The sequence below is a fragment of the Canis lupus genome, chromosome 38 (genome assembly GCF_003254725.2).
Source record: "Canis lupus dingo isolate Sandy chromosome 38, ASM325472v2, whole genome shotgun sequence".
Taxonomy (NCBI): domain Eukaryota; kingdom Metazoa; phylum Chordata; class Mammalia; order Carnivora; family Canidae; genus Canis; species Canis lupus.
In genome coordinates, this window is record NC_064280.1 from 11,650,188 (window position 1) to 11,677,506 (window position 27,319).

Below are 27,319 nucleotides of genomic sequence, written 5' to 3' on the forward strand. Positions count from 1 at the left end.
CACATTGAGGCTGACCCTCTCACTGCTCCTGGAACCACAAGATCTTTGTGCGATAAAGCCCTGACTAGCATACTGAAGGATGAGGAATGATGACGCGAAGCCCATGGTTCTTATTCTCTTTTACCTTACACAATGTCATTTTGCCTCTGCTTCCAGGATATTTAAAAAATGTTTTAAATTCACATCCTGCAAGTCATGCATTTTCTCATCCTCTGAATTTTCTCTTCTTTAATTAAGCTATAACCCTTCCAAGTAAGGGCCATTCTTTCTTGTATTCATCAATATACCTTTATCGAGCACTTAATAAGCACTTCGCATTATACTAGGAGCAGAGGTACACATTCCTTCTCTAAAGGAACTCATGGCTGAATGGAGAAGATAGAGCTAAATGCAAATTAATGAAAAAAACCCTGATAAATTATATAATATGAATTTGCTCTAGACATCTTAAAAAGCAAAAGTCAAATTCCTTTTAGATGTGTTCTCCAAGACCTAGTAAAATGCAGAGTATGCTAAAAAAATTCTTTCAAATACCTGAGCAAAGGATTGTTTAGTCTTATCTATAGATTTGACTGATATAAAAACTAAGGCCCACACATGGTCTTTTGGTACTCAATATATAGAGCATTAAGCATTTGAGCAAGAGAGATAGAATTGTCAGTTGTTAGTACGGCCCCAAATACCTGCTGTTTCACTTGGAACAGTTATTTGCTCATCTGGATATAAAACCATGATGCAAAAAATAAAAAAAATTAAAAAAACTTAAAAAAAAAATCTGATAAGATGAAGACCTGACCAGAAGGGGGAGTTCCTGAGGAATCGTGGTTGGTCTATTTCTATATTCCCAGCATCTGAGGCCAGTAAATTCAGTAACTATTTGAACAAATGGCCAAAAGACATGTAATTCCATGGCTTTTCTGCATTTTTGCCTCATTTCTATGAACTCTTTTTATATACTAGAGTAGTATTCTATGTTGGGGAAGAATGTACTCAAGAGATGACCCTCTCCTATTTAGCTTCTCCTCTGTGCTTGAGAGACACTGATGGATAAAGCGGTATTTTCCAGGCCGTTAGGAGTATTTAATGAACATACTCTTCAGATGCCAGGATAGTCACATGCTGCCATATGAGATTAACCATCAAAATGGAAAGGGTTATTAAGGCAAAGTAAATGACAGTACCTCTCACAAAAAAGGCAGGGTATTTAAAATCTTTGGCTTTGGGAATTTGATGATCCTCAAGTTGATAAATCACAATGACCTAAGCATGAGCAATGACAAACCTCCTGCTGGAGACTATAGAGGCTTCATAGATACCTCTCGGTGACCTGCAATTATGTTTCGGCAACCCACCTCATTATTCCTTGCTACCATGCGTGGGCCAGATTCTGCACTCAGTGTAGGTTTGCAGGGTTTGGCCTTTGTGCTTGCTGCAGATACGAGGTACCAGGTGTGTCATTGGGAGGGATCCATTCTAATGAGGACCACAGGGCTCACAGCCAAGGACTCCTCTCAGTGAGTTTTTAAAAGGTATTTGCAAGGAACATAATACAGCAAACAAACAAAAACTTCTATGGGGAAATAAAATTGTCTGTTTTGTCTGGCTTCGACCTTTCTATGAAAATTCAATTAATTTTTATTAAACTCTCCTGAATTCCCACATTGAGGGGTAGCCGTGGTTGTGACATTCTTTTAAAAATTGCCCGAAAGCATGCATTTTAAAAATCTGTGCAATACTATGTCAGCTTCAAAGTTTCTCTACCAAAACAATTAAAGGATGCAGGCTGGTTAAGTATTTATTGCCACCATTGAATACTCAATAAATTAATATTATGTTGAGATGAATGCTCCATCTATGATGTTAAAAATAGAATATCTTTAGGTCTGAATAAACTTTGAACTGAAGAGTTTAAGTAGATCACACTTATTCCTAATTTATTTAAGATTTAGGCTTCAACTGTTCATTTAACTGGAAGCGCTGCCTCCTGAACAGTCTGTGTTTAGGGAAACCACATTGTCAGTTCTCTCTGAATAGCTAAATGATTATTCTATGCTTAAACTCATCTGGGAGATACTTTGATAATGCCCCTTTCCAACTAGAGTTAATTTAATGTTGCTTAACACTAAGAAGAAAACAAAGATAAGTATTAAACCTAGGAACCATAAAAAGAGATTCATATTCATGTTTTCTTACTGTAGTATAACCTTAAAAAATCTCCCTACCCCTTTATTCCCTGCAACAATTCTCGGCACTTGTCTTCAGAAACAATCAGAGCAAAATCCAATAACTCAGTTCATTTCCCCTAGCAATTTCAGATTATGAAACTGCCACCTTCACCTTATGAAGAATAATAAGGATACTAATTTAAATATAAAACCCAAAATACCTGTAGTCCAAGGAGATAGGTTGTAGGTCTAGGCCTACAACCACCTGATTAGATGACCTTGGACAAAACTCATCTGTGTTCTCTAGTTTCCATTTCACTTTGTAAATTGGAGTTAATAACCTTATAGGGTATAATGTCCCAGCATTTTTGAAAAAATTATATCAAATTATGCATGTGAAAGTCACTGGGTTAAATGTAACACATGATACAAAGTTATCATAGAAATGGCACCCAAAGCTGCATTTAGGAAGACAAATCCAGCAGTCATATAAAGGCTGCCTGGAATGGGAATGACAACAGGTAGTCAGTCACACAGTCAAGAGGTCATCTCAACAGACCACGTAAGAATAAAGATACATCCTGAACTACAGTTGGTGGTAGAGGAAATGCAAACACAGGTGATTCACAAAATGCCACGTGCAGGTTGAACCACCCAGCTTCGTGGAATGAGTAGATACTGTGATGTTGGCGGAGGAGATGTCAAAGATAAACCAAAAATGTTAAGACTTAATCCCATTTAAAATGGTAGTGATTTGCCGTGCAACTAGCCTATGCTTACCACTCCAGCGTCACGTTCCCGATATCTATTCCATTTTACATTCCAGTCATAATCAAATGCTTGCCTATAGTTCCCTTCTGTTCCATGATGGTTCATGCTTCCATGACTTTGATCGGTCTTCTATGTGCTGTCTTTTTTTCTATTGATTCACTTGTCACACTCTATCGTAATATATTTTCTTTCTTTTCTATCTCCTATACCATACCACAAGCCCCTTGAAGGTGAAGACTCTCTCTTACTTACCTATATATTCTCAGCCCCTAGGGAAGCATGACACACTATAATCAACAATAAATACTGTGTAAGCAATGACGGGATGACAGACTGGTTGACAAGTACAGACCAAAATTCTCTGAAACCTGGTTAACAAGAAAAATGTGCCCATTATTAAGTTGTTGTCTCCGAGCAATAAAGCTTTCCTTCTGTATCTGGCTTTATGGTGGTGGAGCTGGGACTCTGCAGTGGCATTTCTGCTTTACAGGCTGAGTCCATGTTGAGCTGCCAATAGGAGGCGCCAGAGGGAGCTCAGAAAGCTGAAAGGAAAAAGGACCTGGTGTCTTACTCTTTGCTTCCTTTTTGCTTGCTGTTTATGTAAGCATCTCTCCAGCCAGGAGTTTTCACCCTGAAAGTAACAAATCCTCCCTCCTTACGAGAAGTTTGAGTATGAAATTTTAACAAGACTTCGAAAAACTAGCTTTATCTCGTGCCTTCTCCCCGCGCACCTGCATCAGCTGGAAGCTGCCTCCTCCTCAGGTGTCTGGGTCCCAGCATAGGGGGGTGGCAGGTGTGCTCCCCTCTAGTTACTGAGTTTTAAGAATTCTAGCTGCCTCAGTTCCAAGGGCAGTAGCTGTTTCCAGCAGTTGCCTCCTGCATGATGTCTTAGAGTTCACTTTTTATCCTTCCAGTTACCTAGTTAACAAATTTACAACTAGTAAACAATTACGTATGTTAAATTCTTTCAGTTAAAAATAACTGTTGTGATTTCTCTTTCCCAAGCAGAACTTGCTACAGAGAGTGATGATGATGTTCACATAAAGAGAGGAATAGGAAAATCATAAACAGGGCGAGGATTGATTTGCAGCTTGACTACCTGAATTTACTATTTTGTCTTTATCACACCTCATTATACTTTCATTGTGAAAAATAATTAGAAAATATAGATGAGCAAAAACACAAGTACAGGCAGTCCCCAAGTTATGATGGCTCAACTTGTAATTTTTTGACATTATCATGATGTGGAAGTGATATGTATTCAGTGGACATTGTACTTCAAAATTCTGAATTCTGATCTTTTCTCAGGAAAGCAGTATTGTGTATAATACTCTTTTAGAATTCGGAGCAGTGGCAGCAAGTGGCAGCCACATGATCACAGGGTAAACAGCTGACACACTTACAACCCTTCTGTACACATACAACCATTTTGGCTTATGCTTTTAGTACCGTGTTCAATAAAGAGATGTTCAACACTTCTTTTTATTGAACAAGCATAAACTAGAATGTATTGTAAAATTATAAAATTTATAAAAATATTATCAAATAAAAACTAACACAGAACATTATTTGTGTTAGATGATTTTGCCCAACTGTAGGCCTAATGTAAGTGTTCTGAACACCTCTAAAATAGGCTAGGCTAAGCTATGATGTTTGGTGTATGAGGTGTATTTTTTTTTTTATGATTTTATTTAATTGAGAGAAAGAGTGAGAATGTGAGCAGGGGAGGAGCAGAGGGAGAAGGACAAGCTGACTCCACTGAGTGTGGAGTCTGACAACGGACTTGATCTCATGACCCTGGGATTATGACCTGAGCTGAAGTCAAAAGTCCAACGCTCAACCAACTGAGCCATGCAAGAGTCCCGATATGTTAGGTGTATTAAATACATTTTTGACTTCTATTATTTTCAACTTACGATGGGTTTATTGGGATGTAACCCCTTAGTAAGTTGAGGAAGATCTGTATTTAAAAGGATCATATTTAACTGATCTCTGGGAAATAAGCATTGTTAAGTTTTTTTGTTGTTTCCAGATACTATTAATGGACATATAAATGTAAAGAAATATTCTATATATATAAAGAAAAACAGAATCATCCTAGGCACACTGTTGTACAATCTGCTGCTTTTATGATCATGAATCTTTTTTCTTGTCCTTAAATATTTTTAACTGCCAGATTTGTCTTCCTAAAGCATAATACATCTTTATTGTACATCTAGGATGACTTCCTACTTTAATCATGCTTGATGTTTAACACAGGACTTTCACATGCATTATTTCATTTAATTCTTACAAAATTCTAGGAGGTTATTCTTTATGTTTCTTAACCTAACTTTACATAGAAATGAAGCTTGGGGAATATAATGACTTCCCCAAGGTCACATAACTAGTAAGTGTTGAACCCAGTGCTTGGAAGCCATATCTTTTTTCTACAAATGCCATGTTCTGTCTACTTAATCACATTGCTTCTCTATTTTATCCTGAACTTGGAATGGCTCACATTGCCTCCAAATAAAAAATCTAAACTCCTTAGCCTGGTATTTCAAGTCTTCTAAAATCCACTGTCAAGCTGATTGTCGAAATTTCCCCTACAAATAACAAAGGCTCCAGCCAAACTTGACCGTTTCTTGAACACTATGCCTTCAGAGTTGGGAATTTTGTTCATTCTATTAATTTTATTCACCTGAGATATCTTTGTCATTAGGCTCTCCTTATTAAAATCCTGTCTACTATAAATGAAACAATACAAAATCCTGAAATGGATCAGATGATACAGAGGAATTTTATATAGGTGGCATTTCAAATCAGTGAATTATAAAATAATGTTTACAAACTATTTTTTAAAAAAATAAATGCATAGATTTCTTGTCTCATTCTTTAAAAGAAAATCAAGTCCATATTCAGATATAAGGGGTAGAACCCATAAAATTGTTGGAAGAAATAATTGATGTGTTATTTAACATGATCATTAAAGGGGGAATTTCCTTACTTTATAAAGAGCATAAAGAAATGAATTAGAAATAATCCAAAAGAAAACAGCCTAAGGATATATAATATTTATATACACACACAAATAGCAAGCAAATATTTAAAATAAATGAACAATTTCATTTGTAATGACCAAAATTTTAATCAAAATAATAATAGGTATTTAAAATATTGAATTGGCAGATTTGAAAAACTGATAAAACTCCCTATTTACAGGAGTTTTTAGAATTAGAAATTCTTATAAAACATTTTTAGAAAGCAACTAAGCAATATCTAGGAATTTAAAATGTACAAAATTTTAACCTGCACTTCTAGTACTAAGAGTAATCCCATCGCATGCTCATTGCAAAGGTGTTTTTTTTTGAGAGTTACCATTGTAATGAAAACTTGGAAATCACTTATTTTGCTATCTGTAGGGGACTAGTTAAATAATATTGACATACATCCATATAATATAATATAGTTGAGTCATTAAAATAAATGAGGTATGTGCTTGTGTGTGTGTGTGTGTGTGTGTGGTGTGTGTACGTCCAAATGCCCAAGGAAAACTGGAGAACAGCATGAACAATATGATTCCTTTTATGTAAGGGAAACTATATAAAAGCAGAAATATTATATATATTAAAATTAACAGTAGTTACTTTTATTGATGGAAATTTTATATGCCTTGGATAAGTCATAAAGAAAAGATATATAACCTTTGTAATATTCTGTCCCATTTAAACTTTTTTCCATCAAAAGCATTTCTAAAAATAGTCACTAAATTTTTATATTGTAAAGCCAAGCCCCAAGGTATCAGCTTCATCCATGAATAAATGAAGTCTCTTCCATAAATATTCCAGACAAAAAAGAGTCCTTCTTCCCTGTAAACCTTCTGCCAAATATTAATATTTTTCATATTATACTTCTCTTTTTTGGTTTATCTGCTTAGTTTGACTTTTATTTCCTATTATAGTAAAGGTCCTTGTAATAGGACTCATCTCACAGTAGATATGAACATTATCTATCTATCTATCTATTGAACTATCGTCTATTGATCACCTATCTGCCTATCTCCATATCTATCTTTCCACACAACAGGAATTGATTGTTTAAAAATTCCTTCACTTTTGAGTCAATGCCCTCTTTTCTTACTTTACTCAATCGGCTTGATTTTCCATTCTAGAAGATTATTACTTGTGGTTCCCTGCTTGGAATATTCTCCCATTTCAACCAACCATCCAAACCATCTCAGATTTTACCCTTCAAAATCTTACTTTTTAAATACTCAGAGTTCATTATTCTACTTTTAAGGTGTTTAGAAGGTGTTTGAATATATATTTTTCTTACGGCACATCGATCAGTCTTTGTATTTATTTTGTCTCTATTAAAATGGTGGGAGTTCATTTCATTAAGTGTTTTGTAAGGTCCTAAGAAAAAAATATTTGGTGAATTTTGTGGTTAGAAGTCGGATTTTGCGGAGGGATCTCGCCATTTACAAAGTTATAGATATAAGATGGAGAATACTGAAAAATTGTTATTATAATATCCAAATGTGCTATGAGGAGAAAGCAAATGCCCAAGATGGCCTTGTCTATACTCCATGGATAAACAGGTTGCACAACACTAGCATCAATGTTGTCCCTATTGTCAGAAACGTCTTTTGTAACTCCTCACCTTAGTGATCAAAGTAGCCTAGATCAAATAACCAAGTAACAGGTAAACAGAACAGAAGCAATCGCATTAATAATCACATCCTTCCTAGATTATTGTGTTTTGTTTTGTAAAGTCATCAACACCCCTTTATCTGCGCAGACGCTTTTCTAGAGGATGGTTTCTAGAGGCAGTCTTTAAACAATGGAAGGAAATTACTGAAGAGAAGTGATTTAGGGGGTTAGAGGGAGCAGAGTGACAGGTATTTTCAAAATGGCATTGGCAAGTTGGCTTCCTGCAATTTAATGAAACTATCTGCCTAGGCCAAACCCCGTCTTTGGTTTGAGCTAAGTGTATTTCCTTTGGTGGCGATACAAGAAAGAGGAGGCAAATGATGAAGCAGGAATTACATGCCATAACCTCCCCAGAAATACGGCAGGCTCGTGGCCATAACTGTACAAGGGGCTCCATGTAGTCCCAGAATGAAAAAGAACTATGTGTCTACATTCTATTTCTGTCCTTACAAATTTCTGATTTTTTTTTTGCAGCTATCTAAGAAAAATTTGATATTGTTGTTGTCTAAGCACATTTAAACTTCAGCTGAAATAACCGCCAAGTGATTCATGCCTATGTAGGTGAATATAACGATTGTATCTGGAGCCCCAGTGCGCCATTTTCATTTCACTTTAAATAAAAAACAAAATGTATCTATGTCAGTCAGTGCCCTTCTGCTGTACTCAGAGGTATCAAACAGGCTACAATTATGATTGTGAAGTGATTGTGTCACATTGGAGGAAGGTTTATTGCTTTTGAGTCTGCTAGGCAGTAACACATTCTGTTTCATATTACTCTTTATATCATTGTTTGGCTGTGACTAGAATAATCAAATGCCATCAAATGCTGTCAAATTCAATTTACAGTATTTTTCATTGAAGCGGGCTTTCTGCATTATATTTCCTGTTTTCCCTCTCTATAGCTGCCATGGAATAGTCACTGTAATCATGAGCTTTATTTACAAAACCAACAGACTGAAGCCACGTCCTGCTCTATAACAGATACTTTATTTCCCTTTATTCAGAATAGGAATTTGATGTGCTTTTCTCATACAATTAGCATTAAGTAGATGAAAGAAAACTATTCCAAGAGGATAGGCATTTTAGAGCTTGCACTAATGTGCTTAGCGTAAAATGTAAATTCGCATTAGCCATTTTTTACGTGTTCGTGTGTATTTGAATCAGAAATATTATTCTTCAAATTAATGTTTGCTGAGAAAGAATTGGGCTGGCTCCTTTTTGGCCACGTCATTTACATAACCAGAAATGCAATAATACTTTCTCCTTTCATAATTTTCCTACAGACCCTTACTTGTCACAGAAGATTGACCTGAATCAAGGGGTTTCAATACCTGAAGTTGCAGGAGGATCCTGAACTAAGTTTCTCGACATATTTAGGGCACAGGACCAAGCAAGTGAAGGTGTGAGGCAGCTGGAGAGACTAACAAACCATGTACCAATAGGGGTGAGAGTCTGAGCAAGAATGTGTTGTTCTCTGTTTGCTTAATGTAAATACATTCCTTTTGGAATGGGGTTTTCAATCTGCAAATCCCTTAAATCTGGGGTCATCTTCCCTAGTGTCTTTCCTGTCTTAGACATTTATGGCCTGGAGGTCTGTGCCTCCTCCATCCCCAATTCGTATGGCGAATTCTAATCCCCCAAGGTGATGGGATTGGGAGATGAGTCATCTGGGAGGTGACTGGGATGGGAGCATGGAGCCTTCATGATGGGACCAGTGCCCTCCTAAAAGAGACCCTTGGAGGTCCCTGGTTGCTTCTTCCAGTGAGGACATGGTGAAATGACAGCTGTCTGTGAACCAAGAAGGGAGCCGTCACCAAACATGGAATCTGTCAGCACCTTCATTTTGTATTTTCCCAACTTCCAGAGAAATAATATGTGTTGTTTATGAACCACCTGGTCTATGCCATCTTTGTTATAGCGGCTGGAGGGACTAGGACAGACAGCATGCTCTCAGCCAACAGGTGCTTTGCCTCCTTGATGCTCTGTTTTACTTTTTGCCTTCCCTTCTCTGTCTTCCTCTTTCTCCCCCTTCCCCATGGTTCTTCTTTCTCCCCTTCCCGTTCTCTCTTCTTCCTCTGTTTCCTCTCCTAGTTATTCATTATTTATTTAAAGAAGATGTTAAAACTTTGTCCGTGTGGATCAGGTGAAGACTGGATCAGGGAGCCCAATACCCTTCATCCCCAAATGCCCATGGTCCCCCTGTCTCTCTGTCTCTCCCTGCTCACTCTCTCACCCTCTTCTTTCCCTCTACTCTCTCTTTCCTTTTTTTCTTCATTTTAAGGGGATACACTTCACAAATTCAGCACATGATGGTGAAAAGACGCTGTCCTGCCATCTATTGTATTCCCAGTGCCATCCAGCCAGCTGAGTGGAAACTCCTTCTGGCAGAAGGGGAAGTGCAGAGGAGAGCCATTCTTTCTGCACATGGAAAGCACCCTGTTTTTTGAGGATAAAAAATATTCCCACGCTGCACATAATAGGTGATGGGAAATATTAGAATTCTCATTGCAGACTGCATTCCTCCTCTGGAATGGCTATGCTTTCCTGGTCAGTGAGTCTCTAGAAGACTACTCTACAACTTAATCAGAGGTATGGCTATGTGCATTGTGAGGTCTCACTTTTCAAGCAGGGCTCAGACAAAAATGTTACATGGTAGGGATTTTTTCTCCCTGGATCACATGTAGAAGCTTCCAGTACCAATCTTAGACCCTCGTAGATGCTCCAAAAAGCATGAATTCCCATTTATTCCCTTACAGAAATATAATATGTATTTGATTTTTTAGTCCTGGAATAGCACATATATTAAAATAATTTAAAATAACAGTAATAGTCAGTGTTACCTGTGAAGAAAGTAGCTGGTGATGACTCCATTTGGCTTTTTAGGCGGCATCCATTTAACCTCTACGCAAGCTGACCCCAGGGCCTTAAGAACTGGGGAATTGAGATCCACTGGGGCTGCTTCAGATGTTTTGACAAACGTTCTACTGCTAACGCCACAACTTCCTTGGAAAAAAAAAATCGAGTCCTTCAGTAATTTGTCAAGCAGGAAAAAGAGTTACATATGCATATAGAAGGGTAAGGAGATCATGGAAATCATTTTAGCTGAACTTTTGTATATGACCCTTATACACTTATTTTAGACTAGTACTATAAATCTCTATATAATTTGAATATATTTATATGTATATATTTTATGTTATATATATGTATTTTATGTGTATTTAAATAGGGAATCACTTTTGGAAAATGCATTAAGTAACCACAAATTTATAGAGGCATAGACAAGAATGCTTATGCTGGTCTGAACTGTGGTTTCTCTAGTTTATTACAGTCATTCTAGCCAGAAAGTGATAATGTACTTGAATATTATAAGTGTGTGTGTGACCTGCACATCTGGTATATTCTTAATAATATTTTTCCCAATATTTTAAAATAATGACCCTCTTCCAAAATGTAGGATCAATTAATTTGAAGAACATGGTATCAAAAAAAAAAAAAAAAAAAAAAAAAAGAACATGGTATCTCCATAGCATAGTTTTAGAGACATAGAGATGCAACAGTTGATTTTGCATTAAAATAAAGAAAACACTGGTTTAAAACTGTTTGTATGTTGATTAGCAGAAGACTGGATCTGATAGAGCAGTATCCTTCAAAACAAAATGCCTTGGTTTGGTTTGTAGAAGAGAAGTCGGCAAACTGACTCACAATTTTGGAGATGAGGCAAAGCAAGATCACAGACCCATCATTCTAGTCAACTCCTTGGGTACTGATTCTCATTTCTAGACAGAAGTTGCTAAGCACAAGTAAAGTAGGAATTCCTACCACTCGAGTATGAGATTGGGACATTTCTTTAATTTCAGGTGGAGCAACATGTTTTATACACCAATATGAGTTCCATCTTTTCTTCTCTTACTAATATATGATGTAACATTTGGAGGGATGAAGGGACTGAGGGGAGGCTCCTTAAGACCACATGGATGGATGATGATTTCATAGACCACTAGCCTATGCCATGAAACTCAGGGCGATAGTCTGCATATATGAGATAGAGTTCAGGGAAGCACAGTGAAATACATAAGATTCATTCGAGTGTAACTCACCTTCTAAATAATGCCTCCTCTCACCCCCAAAGAAAACTTAAATAAACAAAAGTGAGTACCTTTTTGTGAAATTTACATAATACCTATTTTGCTTTATATTACCAATGATTCCTTTATGTGATCTAGGTGTTTTTCTTTTAAAGGGCCTTATAAAGCAAGACTTTGCAAAACCACCATTTTAATATATTTAAATATTCATGATTGAATGTGCAGAAATGCATAATGCTTCACTCAATGCCAGGGTCTGATTTTTCTGGGTAAACAGTCCAGTACAAATAAGAAATGAAATGTTAGTCTTTGTATTTGAATCGCAAATCTATTCCTTTTTGATGAATTTTTTCATGAAATATTTTTCTTTTCTTTTTTTTTTTTTTTTTTAATAAAAGCCCGGGACAAGTGTCTGAAAGACTTTCACCATTTTGACATGCTTGTATCCTTATCTCATATTGTGTGAATGGAGCCAAATTTTCCAGAAGGATGGATTGATGATGACCAACAGAGGAGGTCAGAGGCGCTACACTTCCAGCATTGAGTAAGACATTGTACTCCACAGGCATTTTGGGGATGAGGATCCCTTTAAAGAGAGAGAAAAAAAATATGTATTCTATACAGAATGGTCAACAATTTTTTTTCTTTTAAAACAATTATCTTTAACATTTTATAACTTAAAGGTATATTATTAACGATATGGAAATTAATGACTGCATGAATGTATATTCCAAAAGTAAAAAATGTGTATCACCCATTTTTAAAAACAAATAGAGTACATATAATAGTCCTATTCAAAGGTATACTCTATGGGCAAATAAAAATGAAGGCACATTTCACTTCTTAAAAAATACAAGGCAATTAGAAATGGTGTCATATATTTTTGCTAGGCTTACTTACTCTTAAAGTACATAAAAAAAAGCCCTCACCAGTTTTGCTTGTGACAATAATTTTTCTGTAGGCATTGTGTATGCATCCAGCCTGACACAGATCCTTGACATAATAGCCCATAAAGTATCCAAATCATAGTCTACCTAGAGAATTCCCAGTGCATTAATTATTGAGTTAGGACAGTCCACTCTGTCAGGGAGACTTATGGACCTAAATACATATGAAATTTGGGTTCAAAACTGTCATTTTTCACAATGCTTCCTGCAGAAAGAAGGTCTTGTCAGTTTACCCTCTTCACAATCTATTCATATAATTAAATGCCTGTAAGTTTTATTTGGTCATGAACAACATGTACATTTTTTTCAAGGAGAGTATATGAGCCTTGAATGAAGAATATAATGGAATTTCTCATGAGATTTTCTCATTGATCTGATAGCTTATAACATTTGTGGGTTTAATTACTTACCTTTGTAGTACTTAAATAAGGTTATCTTTGCTACAGAAACAATGAAATCTACAGCACAGGACTCAATACCCCTTGAGAAATGAGATCTAAAAAATGAAATGAACGTTTGCTTTTTGCAGATGTAGCCCCAATTGTATAAGGGGTAGAAGAGCCAGTACAAACCAGAGATGCTCGGGGTTTTGTGTAGGATGGATGAAAATGAGTCTCTGAAGGATGTATCGATCATAGTCAGAAGGACTGATCAATTGTTTCCTTTGGAAAGATGCTAGATTGTGCTGAGCCCAGACTGAGAATTTTTATTTTAAATTAGAGCATCCTAGTTAAATTATCTGTTGCATTTGTCCTAATGGTTTAAATTATTGCTCCTCTACCGTTGATTACTAGATTCCTATCTCCTGCTTTATATCTCTCTTGCATTCCAGACTTCTATTTTCGGGAGCCTACTTCCCAGAGACCTTAATCTCAATGGGTCCAAAGCATAATCACTATATTTTCCACTCCCAATCCTGTTCTTATTCTTGGGTTTCCTTATGCCAGAGGTCTTACAATAAACCCTTATGGTAAGACTTTTAGAGTAGACCCTGCTGTCTTTACTCTGCATGGTTGCAGCAATAACCCGAACAAGAATAGCCATTTCATTGCATTCCAATTGCATGCAGGACAGCATACGTTATCGAATACAATACGGTGTCAACTTCATATAGCCAGGGAGTCTGTTCTCCTCCCCAGTGTAGTTCCAGCAAATACATTTTAGCACAAAGTTGCAGCTCAATAAATGTTGGTTGTTCGAGTGAATGAATGAAATCTCAGGACAATATTGTAAAGCAAATGTTTTTACTTTTTTTTTTTTTTTTTTTTTTTTTTTAAGATGAGAAAACTAAGCAACGTGTTCCAGATTGCACATTGATTACTTGGCTCAGTCCGACTTGAACTCAGGCCCACTTAATACCAAAACTTCTCTCTCTGTATTTACTCTTTTTCTTGGTAATGGAGACTAGGATTAGGACAACGGGAAAAAATGAGAGGATAATTTTGAGACAATATGAGTAGCCAGGCAGAACAGGTATTGGACACTGATTAGAGGGGAAAAAAGGGATGAAAAAATTAGAATTCCCACTGATGGAACAAAATTATAGGTGACTATTTGAAGTTCTGAAAGACAGGTTTTCGATACAGAAATACACATAACTCTACATGCGTGTGGATTTGTGTCAAAGTATTTTCAAAGACAAGGACAGACATGGTACCTTTTCCTGGAAAGCCAGTTTAACCTAAAATTTGGGAAGTGCATGGCTTCCTTGCCTGACCAAAGGAAACCAGCAGAATCCCACGTTTTCTTGTTTACAAAAATTTGGTATGGGTTTTTCTTCCTAAAAAGCCCCAGACTGGAAAATTATATGGGTACTGAGTGATCAGAACATTCACTAGTCAGTTATTTGAACTCTGTGGTTACCTTAGAACTAATTATATGACAGCAGAAGTTTATGCTGACATGATCAGTGTGTTGAACAAGTACAAGTCCTATTCATGATGCAATTGAAACACCATTTAATTTTAGTTGCTCACTATTGCTTTAAAATGGATTAATTATGGGAAATCTTCTGCAGACACGGGATGAAAATTTGACTAGGCTCACATTTCTGCTGAATCTCAGGTAATAGACATTTCTATGTTATTTTTTTTTCATGAAGAAAAAAAGATGTCATGACAAAGATTAATGCCTAGAAAATGTAAATAAATTTATTTTTCTCTTAAATGGCATAGTGAATGCACATAATGGGCCTATTGAGAAGATATTCTTTGAGGCCTAATTCTCAACTGTAAGACAAAACTGGGAATGCTTTGCTGCTCCCAACAAGGCAGCTATAACTAAAATGAAGTTTGAGAGTTGGATGAAGAGCGTTGATTATAGGGACCATTTGAGACTCTCAGTCCATTAATGGGTAAGGAAGACCTATGTACTATGTTAGAGATAAAACAAAGAGCAGTATAATCAGACCTTTTTTTCCCTCACTAAAAATGTTCTTTGGAGATTGTTGTTTGAGGTAGTAAAAGAGATGGAAGAGTGGATCAGGGATTTTCTCAGTTTGTAGTTTGACCTCTCAGCAGGAAGATATGCTTATGGAAATTTCCATCCAGAGTATCTTGGATGGAAAGTATTTCACCTCCTATTTTGGGCATTTCTCCTGATTGTTAACCTGACATAGTCTGTAAAGCGGTGGTGGAAAAGAAGGTTGCTGTTTGTACCCACATATTTATAACAAAATGAAGACAAAAAAATTTTCCTGGACATTAAACCTGTTATTGGGGTCAGCTTTCTCCAGAGCTACCTAATAGCCTGAAATATAACAGCATATCATTCTTTGTCCAAGGAGATTAGTAAAAAAAGAAATTCCCCTAATGATAAATTATGAAATACATTATTATTTGGATGAAGACAAACACATTGGAATACAATGGCAAATTTGTATGAATTTTTAAGATAAAAAGCAAGACCTTCAAGAAATTGCAAGCAGATGGTGATCGCTTTAGGCTGTTTCTAGACCTCCTGGGATTGCATGTTTACTCTGTCATCTCTGTTCCCAGGGTAGATCTTATAGAAAAGTTCGACAAACACACATTTGGAAAATATTCTATCATTCTTGTTGAACTAGACAAACCACAGCATGGAATCAGGAAGATCAAGTCCCATCTCTGCCCTTATTTGTTTCTGGTAAATTACCTAGCCTCTACGAACACCAGTCTCTTCATCTGTAAAATGATGATACTAATAGCCACCTCATAAAGAGCTATAAGGATTAAATTAGAAAATGCACGTAAAACATTTTAGCATACTCCTGCGACATAGAAAGTGCTGAATCAATGATAGACATCTCAGCAAAACAAAATGAAATGGAACAAAATGGAAAAAAAAAAAAAAAAAAAAAAAAAAAACAACCCACAAGTATGACTCTGTTTTATATGCCCTTAAACACTTAGAACCTACCTCTTAAGTAAAGTTTCTATTCCACTTACAAATAAATGTTATATTCATTTAAGTAAATATCTTTGTAACAATATTTTATCTAGTTTTGTTTTCTTTGCATATTTGGTTATGATCAAGTTGTATTCCTATGAAGATATTTTTTCATTCCTAGCAGTATCTTAGAAATAGTCTTCCCTTCAATAGGTCTGAGGTTGCACTTAACTATATGTCTCCAGTCTGTACCTACTAGTCTGCTTCCAGTAACTTCTCAGCTTAGAAGGACAGGGCCCCTGGGGGGGTCAGGGAACAAAACTGTGCTTCCATGACATTTTAAATATAGACATAATATTAATTTCTGTTTAAACATGGCTAGTAAAGGCACGAACCTGGAAGATGTATTTTTCACGTCTTGGTTAATTGGAAACAAATGTCCTTTACATATACCTGTGAGGTGTTGAAACAGAAAATGCTCCTTGAAGCTGTGAGCATGTCAAACACTGACATGTATTTAGGAAAGAGGGCCCCTCCACTGTCATAATTTACAGGACTGTGACATGAAAGCCTCCTGTGTTCCTGCGAACCCTATACCATCTGCAATGAGTCTGAAACAACCTAGCCCCCTGGTATTCTGATGACTAAATGAAATGAAATGGGCATATTTGTTAAAGTCAGCTGGGAAGCCACACGACTTGGTTAGTTCCCGAGTTCATAAATTTATGTCAGAGCAAGAGGAGCAGTGGAAGCTCAAGTGAACCAATTTACCCTAAGTGCAAATGGCAGTTTTGTTATTTGGTGTCAAAGTTACCAGTCCCACAATGACAAGCTGCCATAACACATTTTCTTGTTCACTAAAGAACAAGGATTTCGTTGGTTAATATTCCTTGCAATGCTCCTTTTCATAATTTACAACAACTAGATGCTGATAGGTTATTTAACATTTATGAAGTTAAGATGTAATCAGAAAAACCCTGATTATCTTTACAAATAAAAAAGTTAAATTATTCAACTTTTTTTTTTCTCTGTGGCTTCATTTCACAGCAGGTGCATACTTTACAATGGGACAAGTCAATCAAATAATCCTTTTTTAAAATCTTTTTTTAGGAGCTGGAGCAGGAACAATTCTAAGAGGAAAACTATTAATTCGGTTTGATAGCTGCATTTGCTTCAAAACACTGGTTGCACTTAATGTAATGCTTTGAACAAATCAGCCTAAATTCTTCATTGTATAGGTAGGCATATCTTGGTTATGCCCCTTCGAGGGTCTGGAAGTGAGACAAGACTCTGTTAAACACACATCCATACTAACTATATGGAAATTTTACATAAGTTTGTAAATGATAGCTATCATTTTATGCCTTTTCTATCCTAATAGTAGGGTTCATGACAGGAAGGACAATGTCTCATTCTTCTTTATAACTCTCAGAGTGTCTAGCATTATGCCTTGCCCAAGTGGGGCTCAGCAAATATTTTCATGTTCGTTAAAATGAATAGATGATTCAATACACCCAAAGGGTAATGAATTATATCTCATGAAATTTTAAGCTACAAATAAAACAATCCTACTGGGTTAGTGGATGGGCTGCTCTTGAAATATGTTGTCCTTATTCATATTTGCTATATTTATAGCAAAATTATTTTTTAGCTTCTGAACTGGATCATAGTAGAACTTAGAAAAAAATCATTTGCTTTCTGCCCTGTTTAGGTAGAAAAATAGTGAGAAAATAGCAGTGATTTTGACCATAGAATTTGGTGTCAGATCCATTGTGGGCTGGCTCAAACACTTTTGTGATAAATAACCTAGGCAAGATAACTAAATGATATTTAAATTGACTTGTTCTCGTTCGTATAATGGGCAAAACAATAGGACATACTAAGTTAGGTTGTTAAAAGCATTAAAAGAGATACATATTAATCTCTTAGAAAAAGGCCCAAAACATAGTAGAACTCAATAAAATAAGAAATTCATTAAACAACAGAAGCAAAGGCAACAAAATAAAAAATTGACAAATGGGACACATCAAACTAAAAAGATTCTGTGCAGGGAAGGAAACCATCAAAATGAAAGGCAACTATGGAGTGGGAGAAGCTATTTGCAAACCATCTATCTAATAAGGGGCTAACATCCAAAATATACAAGAGACTCATACAATTCAACAGCAAAAAAAAAAAAAAATGACCCAATTAAGAAATGGACTAATGCTATAGATATTTTTCCCCCCAAAAAAGATAGACAAATGGTTAACAGATACATGAAAATGTGCTCAACATCCTTAATCATCAAGGAAATGCAAATCAAAAACGATAGTAAGATATCACCTCTGACCTGTTAGGATGACTATTATCAAAGAGACAAGAGATCACAAATACTGGTGAGGATGCAGAGAAAAGGGAACGTTTGTACACTGTTGGTGGGAATTCAAATTCATATATCCAGTGCCAGTTTACTATGGAAAACAGTACAGAGGTTCCTCAATAAATTAAAAATAGAACTACTATATGGCCCAGAAAACCTACTTCTGAGTATATATCCAAAGGAAATGAGATCATGATCTCACAGCTATCTATACTCCCATGTTCACTGAAACAATATTCACAATAGCCAAAGTATGGAAACAACTCAAGTGCCCACCAATGGTTGAATGGATAAAGAAAATGTAGTATATATGCAATAGAATATTAGTAAGCCCTAAAAAGAAGAAAATACTGCCATTTGCAATAACATGGGTGAAACTGGAGAGCATTAGGCTAAGCAAAATAGCCAAAGACAATAACTTTATGGTATCACTTATGTGTAAAATCTTCAAAAAATTTTACCCATGGAAACAGAGTGGAATGGTGGTTGCTAGGTGCTGAAGGATGGGGGAAATAGGGAGAAGTTGGTTAAAAGGGTTCAGACTTTCAGTTATAAGATGAATAAGGTCTGAGGATCTAAGGTATAGCATGGTGACTATAGTTGATAATGGTGTATTGTAGAATTGAAATTTGCTGAGTGAAAGAAGTCAATCGGAGAAGGACAAACATTATATGGTCTCATTCATTTGGGGAATATAAAAAATAGTGAAAGGGATTAAAGGGGAAAGGAGAAAAAATGAGTGGGAAATATCAGAAAGGGATACAGAACATGAAAGACTCCTAACTCTGGGAAATGAACTAGGGGTGGTGGAAGGGGAGGTGGGCGGGGGGTGGGGTGACTGGGTGATGGGCACTGAGGTGGGCACTTGACGGGATGAGCACTGGGTGTTATTCTATATGTTGGCAAATTGAACACCAATAATTTTTTTTTTTGTAAAAAAGAAAGAAAGAAAGAAAGAAAGAAAGAAAGAAAGAAAGAAAGAAAGAAAGAAAGAAGAAAGAAATTTGCTAAGAGAGTAGAACTTGTGTTCTCACCAAAAAGACAAAAAATAGATATGTGAGATGATGTTGGCAATAACTAATTCAATGGTGGAAATTCTTTCACAATTTTATATGTCAAATCATCACATTGTACTCTAAATATGTAATAATTTTATTTGTCAATTATACCTCAATACAGAGGAAAAAAGATTACTATGCTAAATAAAACATAAATCATTGAAATGAGGTTTACACTTTCTTCTGAAATTCAGCACTACTGTCACTTGGTTTTTGCATTTACAAGAAAATTGAGAGAATCGTCAATGTCGAATCATCCCCGTTAATGCAACATACATTTTTTAAAAAGCTTAATACCAATTTTGACTTCAAATGAATAGTATCTGATCTAATACACTGCAGTTGATGAGCTAACTAATGTCTATAGATAGGCCATATCGTGGCTAAGTACCCTTTAATCGAAAGCTGGGTTAATAAAAAGCATTTTTATTCCTAACCAATATATTTTATTCCTAAGCAATATTAATTGAAATGATTTCTCAGTAGAAGAATTGTTGTTGATAGTTTTTTTTTTAATGGACTAAGAGATAAATATGAATGGACACACACCAGTGTTTTGGTACTATGCATTTAACCCAAATAACTCACCATCTTTAGTGAGAAAAGTGTGTTGGATGCAATGGCATTGTTAATTAGAACATGATAAAGGGCTAGAACAGTTCAAAATATCATCACCTTGATAAATTAGAAAGACTCGTTATTGCCTTCAGAGTTTAAATAATTTTGAGTGTTTGGATTCTGAAATGGCAGGAATATCTTGATTCTTATCCTGAGTAAACCATTTATGTTCCAGAAAGTATTTGCTTCTTCATTTTCTATTATTTTTTTTTTTTTTACCCATTAGTTGAACATATGTCCTTCACTCTATTTAATATGAACATGCAAGTCCTGACCTGAGGTTCAGAGCTGGTAAAAGGGGGAAAAGGAATGTTTAGGAATAAACTAAGCTTGCTGCTGTCTGTAGCTTGAATCATAACAACCAGCACGCAGACAGTGACCACTAAATGTTTACCATGCTGCCTCACTGACTTCACACAACAGCAATGCAAGGTAGGCACTTAATAGCCCTTTCACAGATGAGAAACCTGAAGTTCAGAGACATTGTAAAACTCGCCCAAGGTTGCAAGGAAACTAAATGATGGAGCCCATAACACCCAGAAACCAGTATTTCCTTTACAAAAATAAGTGAAAAAAATATGCATCCCTAAGATGTCATATAATATCTGGAAAATATGTGCATGTGTCCTGGTTGTCTCTAAGGAAGAAATATGTATTTGTGTGTATGTGTGTTTGCACATGCCTGTGTGTCTGTGTATTTAGGATTGAGTTAGTGTGGAGGGAGAGATAGGCTTCTATAGGAGATCAAGTGTTTGGATAATTTTAAGCAGCAGAAAATCCAAATTTTATTTATATTTGCCTAAATGATGCACTTTAGAAACTTACTACTATTCTTCTATTAATTCAGCAAACATTTTAAAAGGAGATGTTGTTTGTGCATCATCTGATGTGGAGGCACAAATGATATGCAAAGGAGTAGAAATCTTGATTTTTCTAGAGCTTGAAGTGTCTTGCTAATCTTACTACTGACATTTATCAAGTAAATGATAAGCTAAAGTGAACCAGAGTTTACTTGGAAGATAAGAGAATGTCTACTGAGGTTTTAAAATAGTCCTTGAATATTCTTTGTGTGGATATTTGAGAAGTGACTCCCTCTCTCACCTAATTAAAATCGTTCTGCACTTGGAATCTGCTTTTACTAAGTCATGTCTATTCTTTCTGGACTTTTGGATGGATAGGCAAAGCCTTCTGGCTACGAGGTCCTTCAAGCCACAGGAGAGACCTATTGTCAGGTAGATATTTTCCCTACAGGGGGCTCACTGTTTTCCACAATTAATTCTTCTGGCCTTGGCATGCCCAACAAAAAACATTCTTCCACAATCATTTGGTATTCGCCAATACCTAGCTCTGTTTCTTGGCTCTCTGGGCTTCTATTTAAGAAAGCATAGTTGTATTGCAAATCCGAAAGATGTTGGGTAATAAATAGAAAGCTTGATTTGGATCTAAGAGTTAAGCCAAAGACACGTAGAGATTGCTCTTATAAAGCAGAGTAGAGAACAGACCTGAATTTGAATCTTGGCTCTGTTGTGTAACCTTGAGTATATTATATCACTTCTGTGAGAGTCAAATCTCTTACCTTAATATGGCAATAATGATATGACTTGTACCCAGGGTTTATATGAGTAGTAACTCAAGTAAAGTAGAGAAAGTGCTTATCAAAGTGTTTGGCATATACTAGAAATTTAACAAATGTCAAATATAAACAAGTAATATTAATGCATATAAAATGGTATTTGCCAATAGTATTCCAATTATGCTTCCCCTGAATATTCTCACATATTCCCTGGGCCTCACTTCTTTTCCAGTAGGAATTATAAACGTGTAGTAAGAATTAATTTATAGATATCATTGAAATAATAATTTACAAACTGAAAGCCCACTTAATTGCCTAGGTAATTTTCGGTTGCCAAGCAACCACATAGATATTTTTTTTTCTCCCAGCAACTTACTTGTGTAAAGTCTCTCAATTCACACCGACCACAAAACAAAATACATGGGAGAAAAACCCACTTAATTTTTTTTTAAGATTTTATTTATTTATTCATGAGAGAGAGAGAGAGAGAGAGAGGAGAGACACAGGCAGAAGGAGAGGCAGGCTCCATGCAGGGAGCCTGATGGGGGACTTGATCCCTGGTCTCGGAGACCCGGGCTGAAGGTGGTGCTAAACCGCTGAGCCCCCCGGGCTGCCCTAAACCCACTTAATTTAACCACTACTTTGGATTTGGACATTCAAGAGAAAGTGATTTGATTCATATTTTCAAAGAAATATTGTTAATTGACTACTTTTGCTTGGTGTATGTGATTCATGATTACTAAATTTGGAACACATCGAAATCATCTGAGAAGCTTTAAAAAAAAAAAAATCTACATTTCTTGACTCCACCAGAGGAGATTCTGATTCAGTAAATTTGAGGTAGAGAATCGCTCTTTGTGAAACTTTTCCAGGTGATTCTAATGCTTGTTCAGGTTTAGGAACTATAAGTATGGATTGTTTGGGCCAATTTTCAGCTCTGCTTTATGATGTAATCATTTTGAAATGGCAGGGAGTATGATGAATACCTAGAAAGCTCCTGATTGTGAGCAAAAAACAACCTCTGGTTATAACAAGTTTGTTTTCTTTCTGTTTAAAATATATATTTGTGACTATTCAGGAACAGAAAAATGTTTTTATTATCCAAATCAAAACACAGCATGAGGTACTTTCTAATAAAATCAACTGTAGATTATACACAAGTCAAAATCATCTGCCTGTTTACTGAGTTCAAAATCCTTCTAGGCACCAGGAAAAAAAGTTTAATTTAAGATTTTAATCTTTCCATATATTACAGGGTTTCTGTAATGGATTTTGTGCATCTGAAACTAAAAGATTGACAGGTCTGGATATTATAGATTTATTAACCATTGGTTACGTGGTCAGAGTTAGTGTGTGAAGCATTTCTACAATACCCCCTAGGCTGCATTAGAGTGAGCAATTTCTACAAAGCCTGAGGTAGACAAGAGTGAAAGTTACATTAAAAAAAAAATAGAAGTTGTGTTTTATTTCACAATGATCCTTTTCTAAGTGTAAATGTTACACACCCAACATAAAAACGTGATGTTGAACTCAAAGAAAAACATGACCAAGAGCTGGGAAATTTGAAAGAAGTCTTAAAAATTACAAATGGGGCAGCCCCGGGGCTTAGCGGTTGAGCATCTGCCTTCGGCCCAGGGCCTGATCCTGGAGACCTGGGATCGAGTCCCATGTTGGGCTCCCCGCATGGAGCCTGCTTCTCCCGCTGCCTATGTCTCTGCCTCTCTCTCTCTGTGTCTCTCCTTAATAAATAAATTTTAAAAAAATTTACAAATGCAATCCTGCAGTGCAAAGTTTTATCATTTTGAAAAGGGGCCTTTGGGACCTAGCAAATGCTGAGGCAAATACATTTTAAAGATAAATACTTGAAGGCAAATATGATTCTCCCAAACTAATCATCACTATTTATCGAATATTATACAGAATCCATGTATGCCAATTATATAAATTACCTCATTTAATCTTTACAACAACCCAAATGTGCATACTACCATTATCTCTATTTTACAGACACACAGAACAGAGACTCGGGGAGAAAAGCTGACTTGTTTATGTGAGCTAACAGGTGGCACAACGGGGATATGAACCCTGGCTTTGTCTTTCATCGTACATCTGCTGTCTTAAAGGAAAGATGTCTTCAGATTTTCAATGGCAACTTGTGTATATAATAATGTTAAAATGACATGTGATTTGATAAGCCATGGAACTTCTTGGTCACGTGGCTAGGGAATCATCAATTTTGCTTATCATCTTGGACTTTCTCTTACTGTTCTTTGACAATTTTTTTTTTCTTTGACAGTTTGGATTGTAGAAGACCCTGGTCTGTGTCTGAGAAATCTCTGGTGAATAGGCTAAAATCCAGTCTCAAACTGGCTCTTTTCAGCCTCATTTTACCTAATGGCACAGAAGCACCACAGTACTATAAAGATGCCAAGGAGAAATATGCTAAAAGATGGCAAGATAGCAATGCTATTCCATGAGAATAGAAATTGGTTTTGTAAGGGGATATGCAAGTTTGTATGTTTTCCACAGCAGAGGATATGGGTTTTCTTCTATTGAAATTAAGAATAGAGCTAAAAAAGGTCTGTGCTCCTAACACTGTGATAAGGATTGAAGGATTTAATGACACAGGCTGGCACTAGTGATTATTCCTCTGCTTTGTTTGATTTAATGTGTTGTATATTCATTTTAAAACAAAGGTGGTGGAATAATTTATATTTAACTTGGAGAAGTAATTTTTCTTACTTATAAAGCTCTTGATAATTTTTCTCCTGTGAGTTTGACCAAATTAAGTCCCTTTTGTGGGGTGCCTGAGTGGCTCAGTTGGTGCCTTTGGCTCAGGTCATGATCCCAGGGTCCTAGAATCAAGCCCAATGTCCGTCAAGCTCCCTGCTCAATGGGGAAGCCTGCTTCTCCCTCTCCCTTTGGCTGCAGTTCACCCTGCCTGTGCTCTCTCTTTCTGTCAAGTAAATAAATAAAATCTTTTTTAAAAAAAAAGACCCTTTTGTTTTTGTTTTTGATCTTAGATTATGGCATCAGAAGGATGTTGGTTTATGATAACTTAAGTTTTATATATTAGGCCTCTATGTTACCTTCTTGACTCTATTACCTGTTTGTTGAGTTTTTATTTTAATTTCATTAGTTAATATATGTTGTTATATTAGTTTCAGGTGTATTATATAGTGATTCAAGAATTCCATACATCACCCAGTGCTCATTATGACAGGTGCACTCCTTAATTCTCATCTCCTATTTAACCATTCCCCCCAACCCCTCAGCCTCTGGTAACCAACAGTTTATTGTCTATAGTTAAGAGTCTATTTTCCGGTTTGTCTCCCTTTCTTTGATTTTGTTCATTTGTTTGTTTGTTTGTTTTTTAATTCTATATATGAGTGAAATCATACAGTATTTGTATCTCTCTGTCTGACATTTCACTTAGCATTATACTCTCTAGCTCCATCCATGTCATTGCAAATGGCAAGATTTCATTCTTTTTTATGGATGAGTAATATTCATGTATTTATCTTCTTTATCCATTCATCAATTGATGGATACTTGGGCTGCTTCCGATTCTTGATCAACCTAAATAATGCTGCTATAAACACCTAAGGGATGTATGTATTCCTTTGAATTAATGCTTTTTTATTCTTTGGGTGAATACCCAGTAGGGTGATTGCATGATCATAGGGTAATTCTATTTTTAACTTTTTGAGGAACCTCCATACAGTTTTCCCCAGCAGCTGCACCAGTCGGCATTCCCACCAGCAGTGTAAGGCGGGTTCTCCTTTCTCCACATCCTCATCACCTGTTGTTTCTTGTGTTTTTGATTTTAGCCACTCTAGCAGGTGTCAGGGAATGACTACATTGTAGTTTTGATTTGCATTTCCCTGATGATAAGTGATGTAGAGCATCTTTTCATGTGTCTGTTGGTCATCCGAATGTCCTCTTTGGAGAAATGTTTATTCATATCTCTGCCCCTTTTTTTAATTGAATTATTTGGTTTTGGGGTATTGAGTTTTATAGGTTCTTTATATATTTTGGATACTAACTTTCTACCAGATATATCATTTGCAAGTATCTTCTCCCATTCTGTAGATTGCCTTTTAGTTTGAGTAACTGTTTCCTTCACTGTGCAGAAGCTTTTTATTTTGATATAGTCCCATTTTGTTTTTGTTTTGTTGATTTTGCTTTTGTTTACCTTGCCTCAGGGACCTACCTAGAAAAAAGATGCTACACAAATGTTAGAGAAACATTGCTTGTGTTCTCTTCTAGGATTCTTATGATTCCAGGTCTCACATTTAGGTCTTTCATACATTTTGAATGTATTTTTCTGTATGGTGTAAGACAATGGTCTAGTTTCATTCTTTCCATGCTGCTGTCCAGTTTTCCCAACACTGTGTATTGAAGGGACTGTCTTTTTCCCATTGATAATTCTTTCCTGCTTTGTTGAAGATTAATTGACCATATAACATGGGGGGTTTCTATGGGTTTTCTATTCTGTTCTATTCATCTATGTGCCAGTGCCATACTGTTTTGATTACTACAACTTTGTTATATAACTTAAAGACTGGAATTGGTATGCTTCCAGCTTTGCTTTTCCTTTTCAAGACTGCTTTGGCTATTCAGTCTTTGGCAGTTCCATACAAATTTTAGGATTTTTTTCTTCTAGTTTTGTGAAAAAATGTTGTTGATATTTTGATAGAGGTTGCATTGAATGTGTAGATTGCTTTGGGTTGTATAGACATTTTAACAATGTCTGATTTTACAATCTGTGGGCATGGAATGTTTCTTCATTTCTTTATGTCATCTTCAATTTCTTTCATCAGTGTTTTAGTTTTCAGAGTACAGGTCCTTCACCTCTTTGGTTACGTTTATTCCTAGGTATCTTATTATTCTGGGTGCAATTGTAAATGATATTGTTTTCTTAATTCCTATTTCTGTTGCCTTATTATTGGTGTAATGAAATCCAACAGATTTCTATACATAGATTTTTGTAACCCACAACTTTACTGAATTCATTTATCAGTTCTAAGAGGTTTTTGGTGGAGTCTTTCAGGTTTTCAGTATACACTATCATGTCATCTGCAAATAGTGAAAGTTTAACTTCTTCCCTACCAATTTGGATGTCCTTTTAGCTCTTTTTGTTGTCTGATTGTTGTTGCTAGGACTTCCAGTACTATGTTGAATAAATGTGGTGTGAGCGGACATCTTTGTTTTGTTCCTGACATTATGGGAAAAGCTCTCAGTTTTTCTCCATTAAGTTTGATGTTTGCTATGGGTTTTTCATTCTTGGCCATTATTATGTTGAGATATGTTTCCTCTAAATTTACTTTGTTGAGGGTTTTTATCATGAATGGATGTTGTACTTTCTCATGTGCTTTTACTGTATCTATTGAAAAGATCATATGACTCTTATCCTATCTCCTATTGATACGATATATCATGTTGATTGATTTGTGAATATTGAACCACCCAGGAATAAACCCCACTTGATTGTGGTGAATGATTTTTTAAAATGTATTGTTGCATTTGGTTTGCTAGTATTTTGTTGAGGATTTTTGCATCCATGTTCATCAGAGACATTGGTCTGTCACTCTCTTTTTCATGGTTACTTTATCTGCTTTTGGTAATGCTGGCCTCATAGAATAAATATAAAAGTATTCCTTCCTTTTCTATATTA

At 35.9% G+C, this 27,319-nt stretch overlaps 1 protein-coding gene across 1 annotated transcript in view; it reads right to left on the bottom strand.

Annotated features, from left to right (window-relative positions):
- The window catches only part of USH2A (usherin), a 686,658-nt gene that overhangs the window by 94,415 nt on the left and 564,924 nt on the right, over positions 1–27,319 (bottom strand). The window contains 2 exon segments of the mRNA XM_025420646.3: positions 10,471–10,633; positions 12,146–12,304. Coding sequence (XP_025276431.3) covers positions 10,471–10,633; positions 12,146–12,304 — 322 coding nt within the window.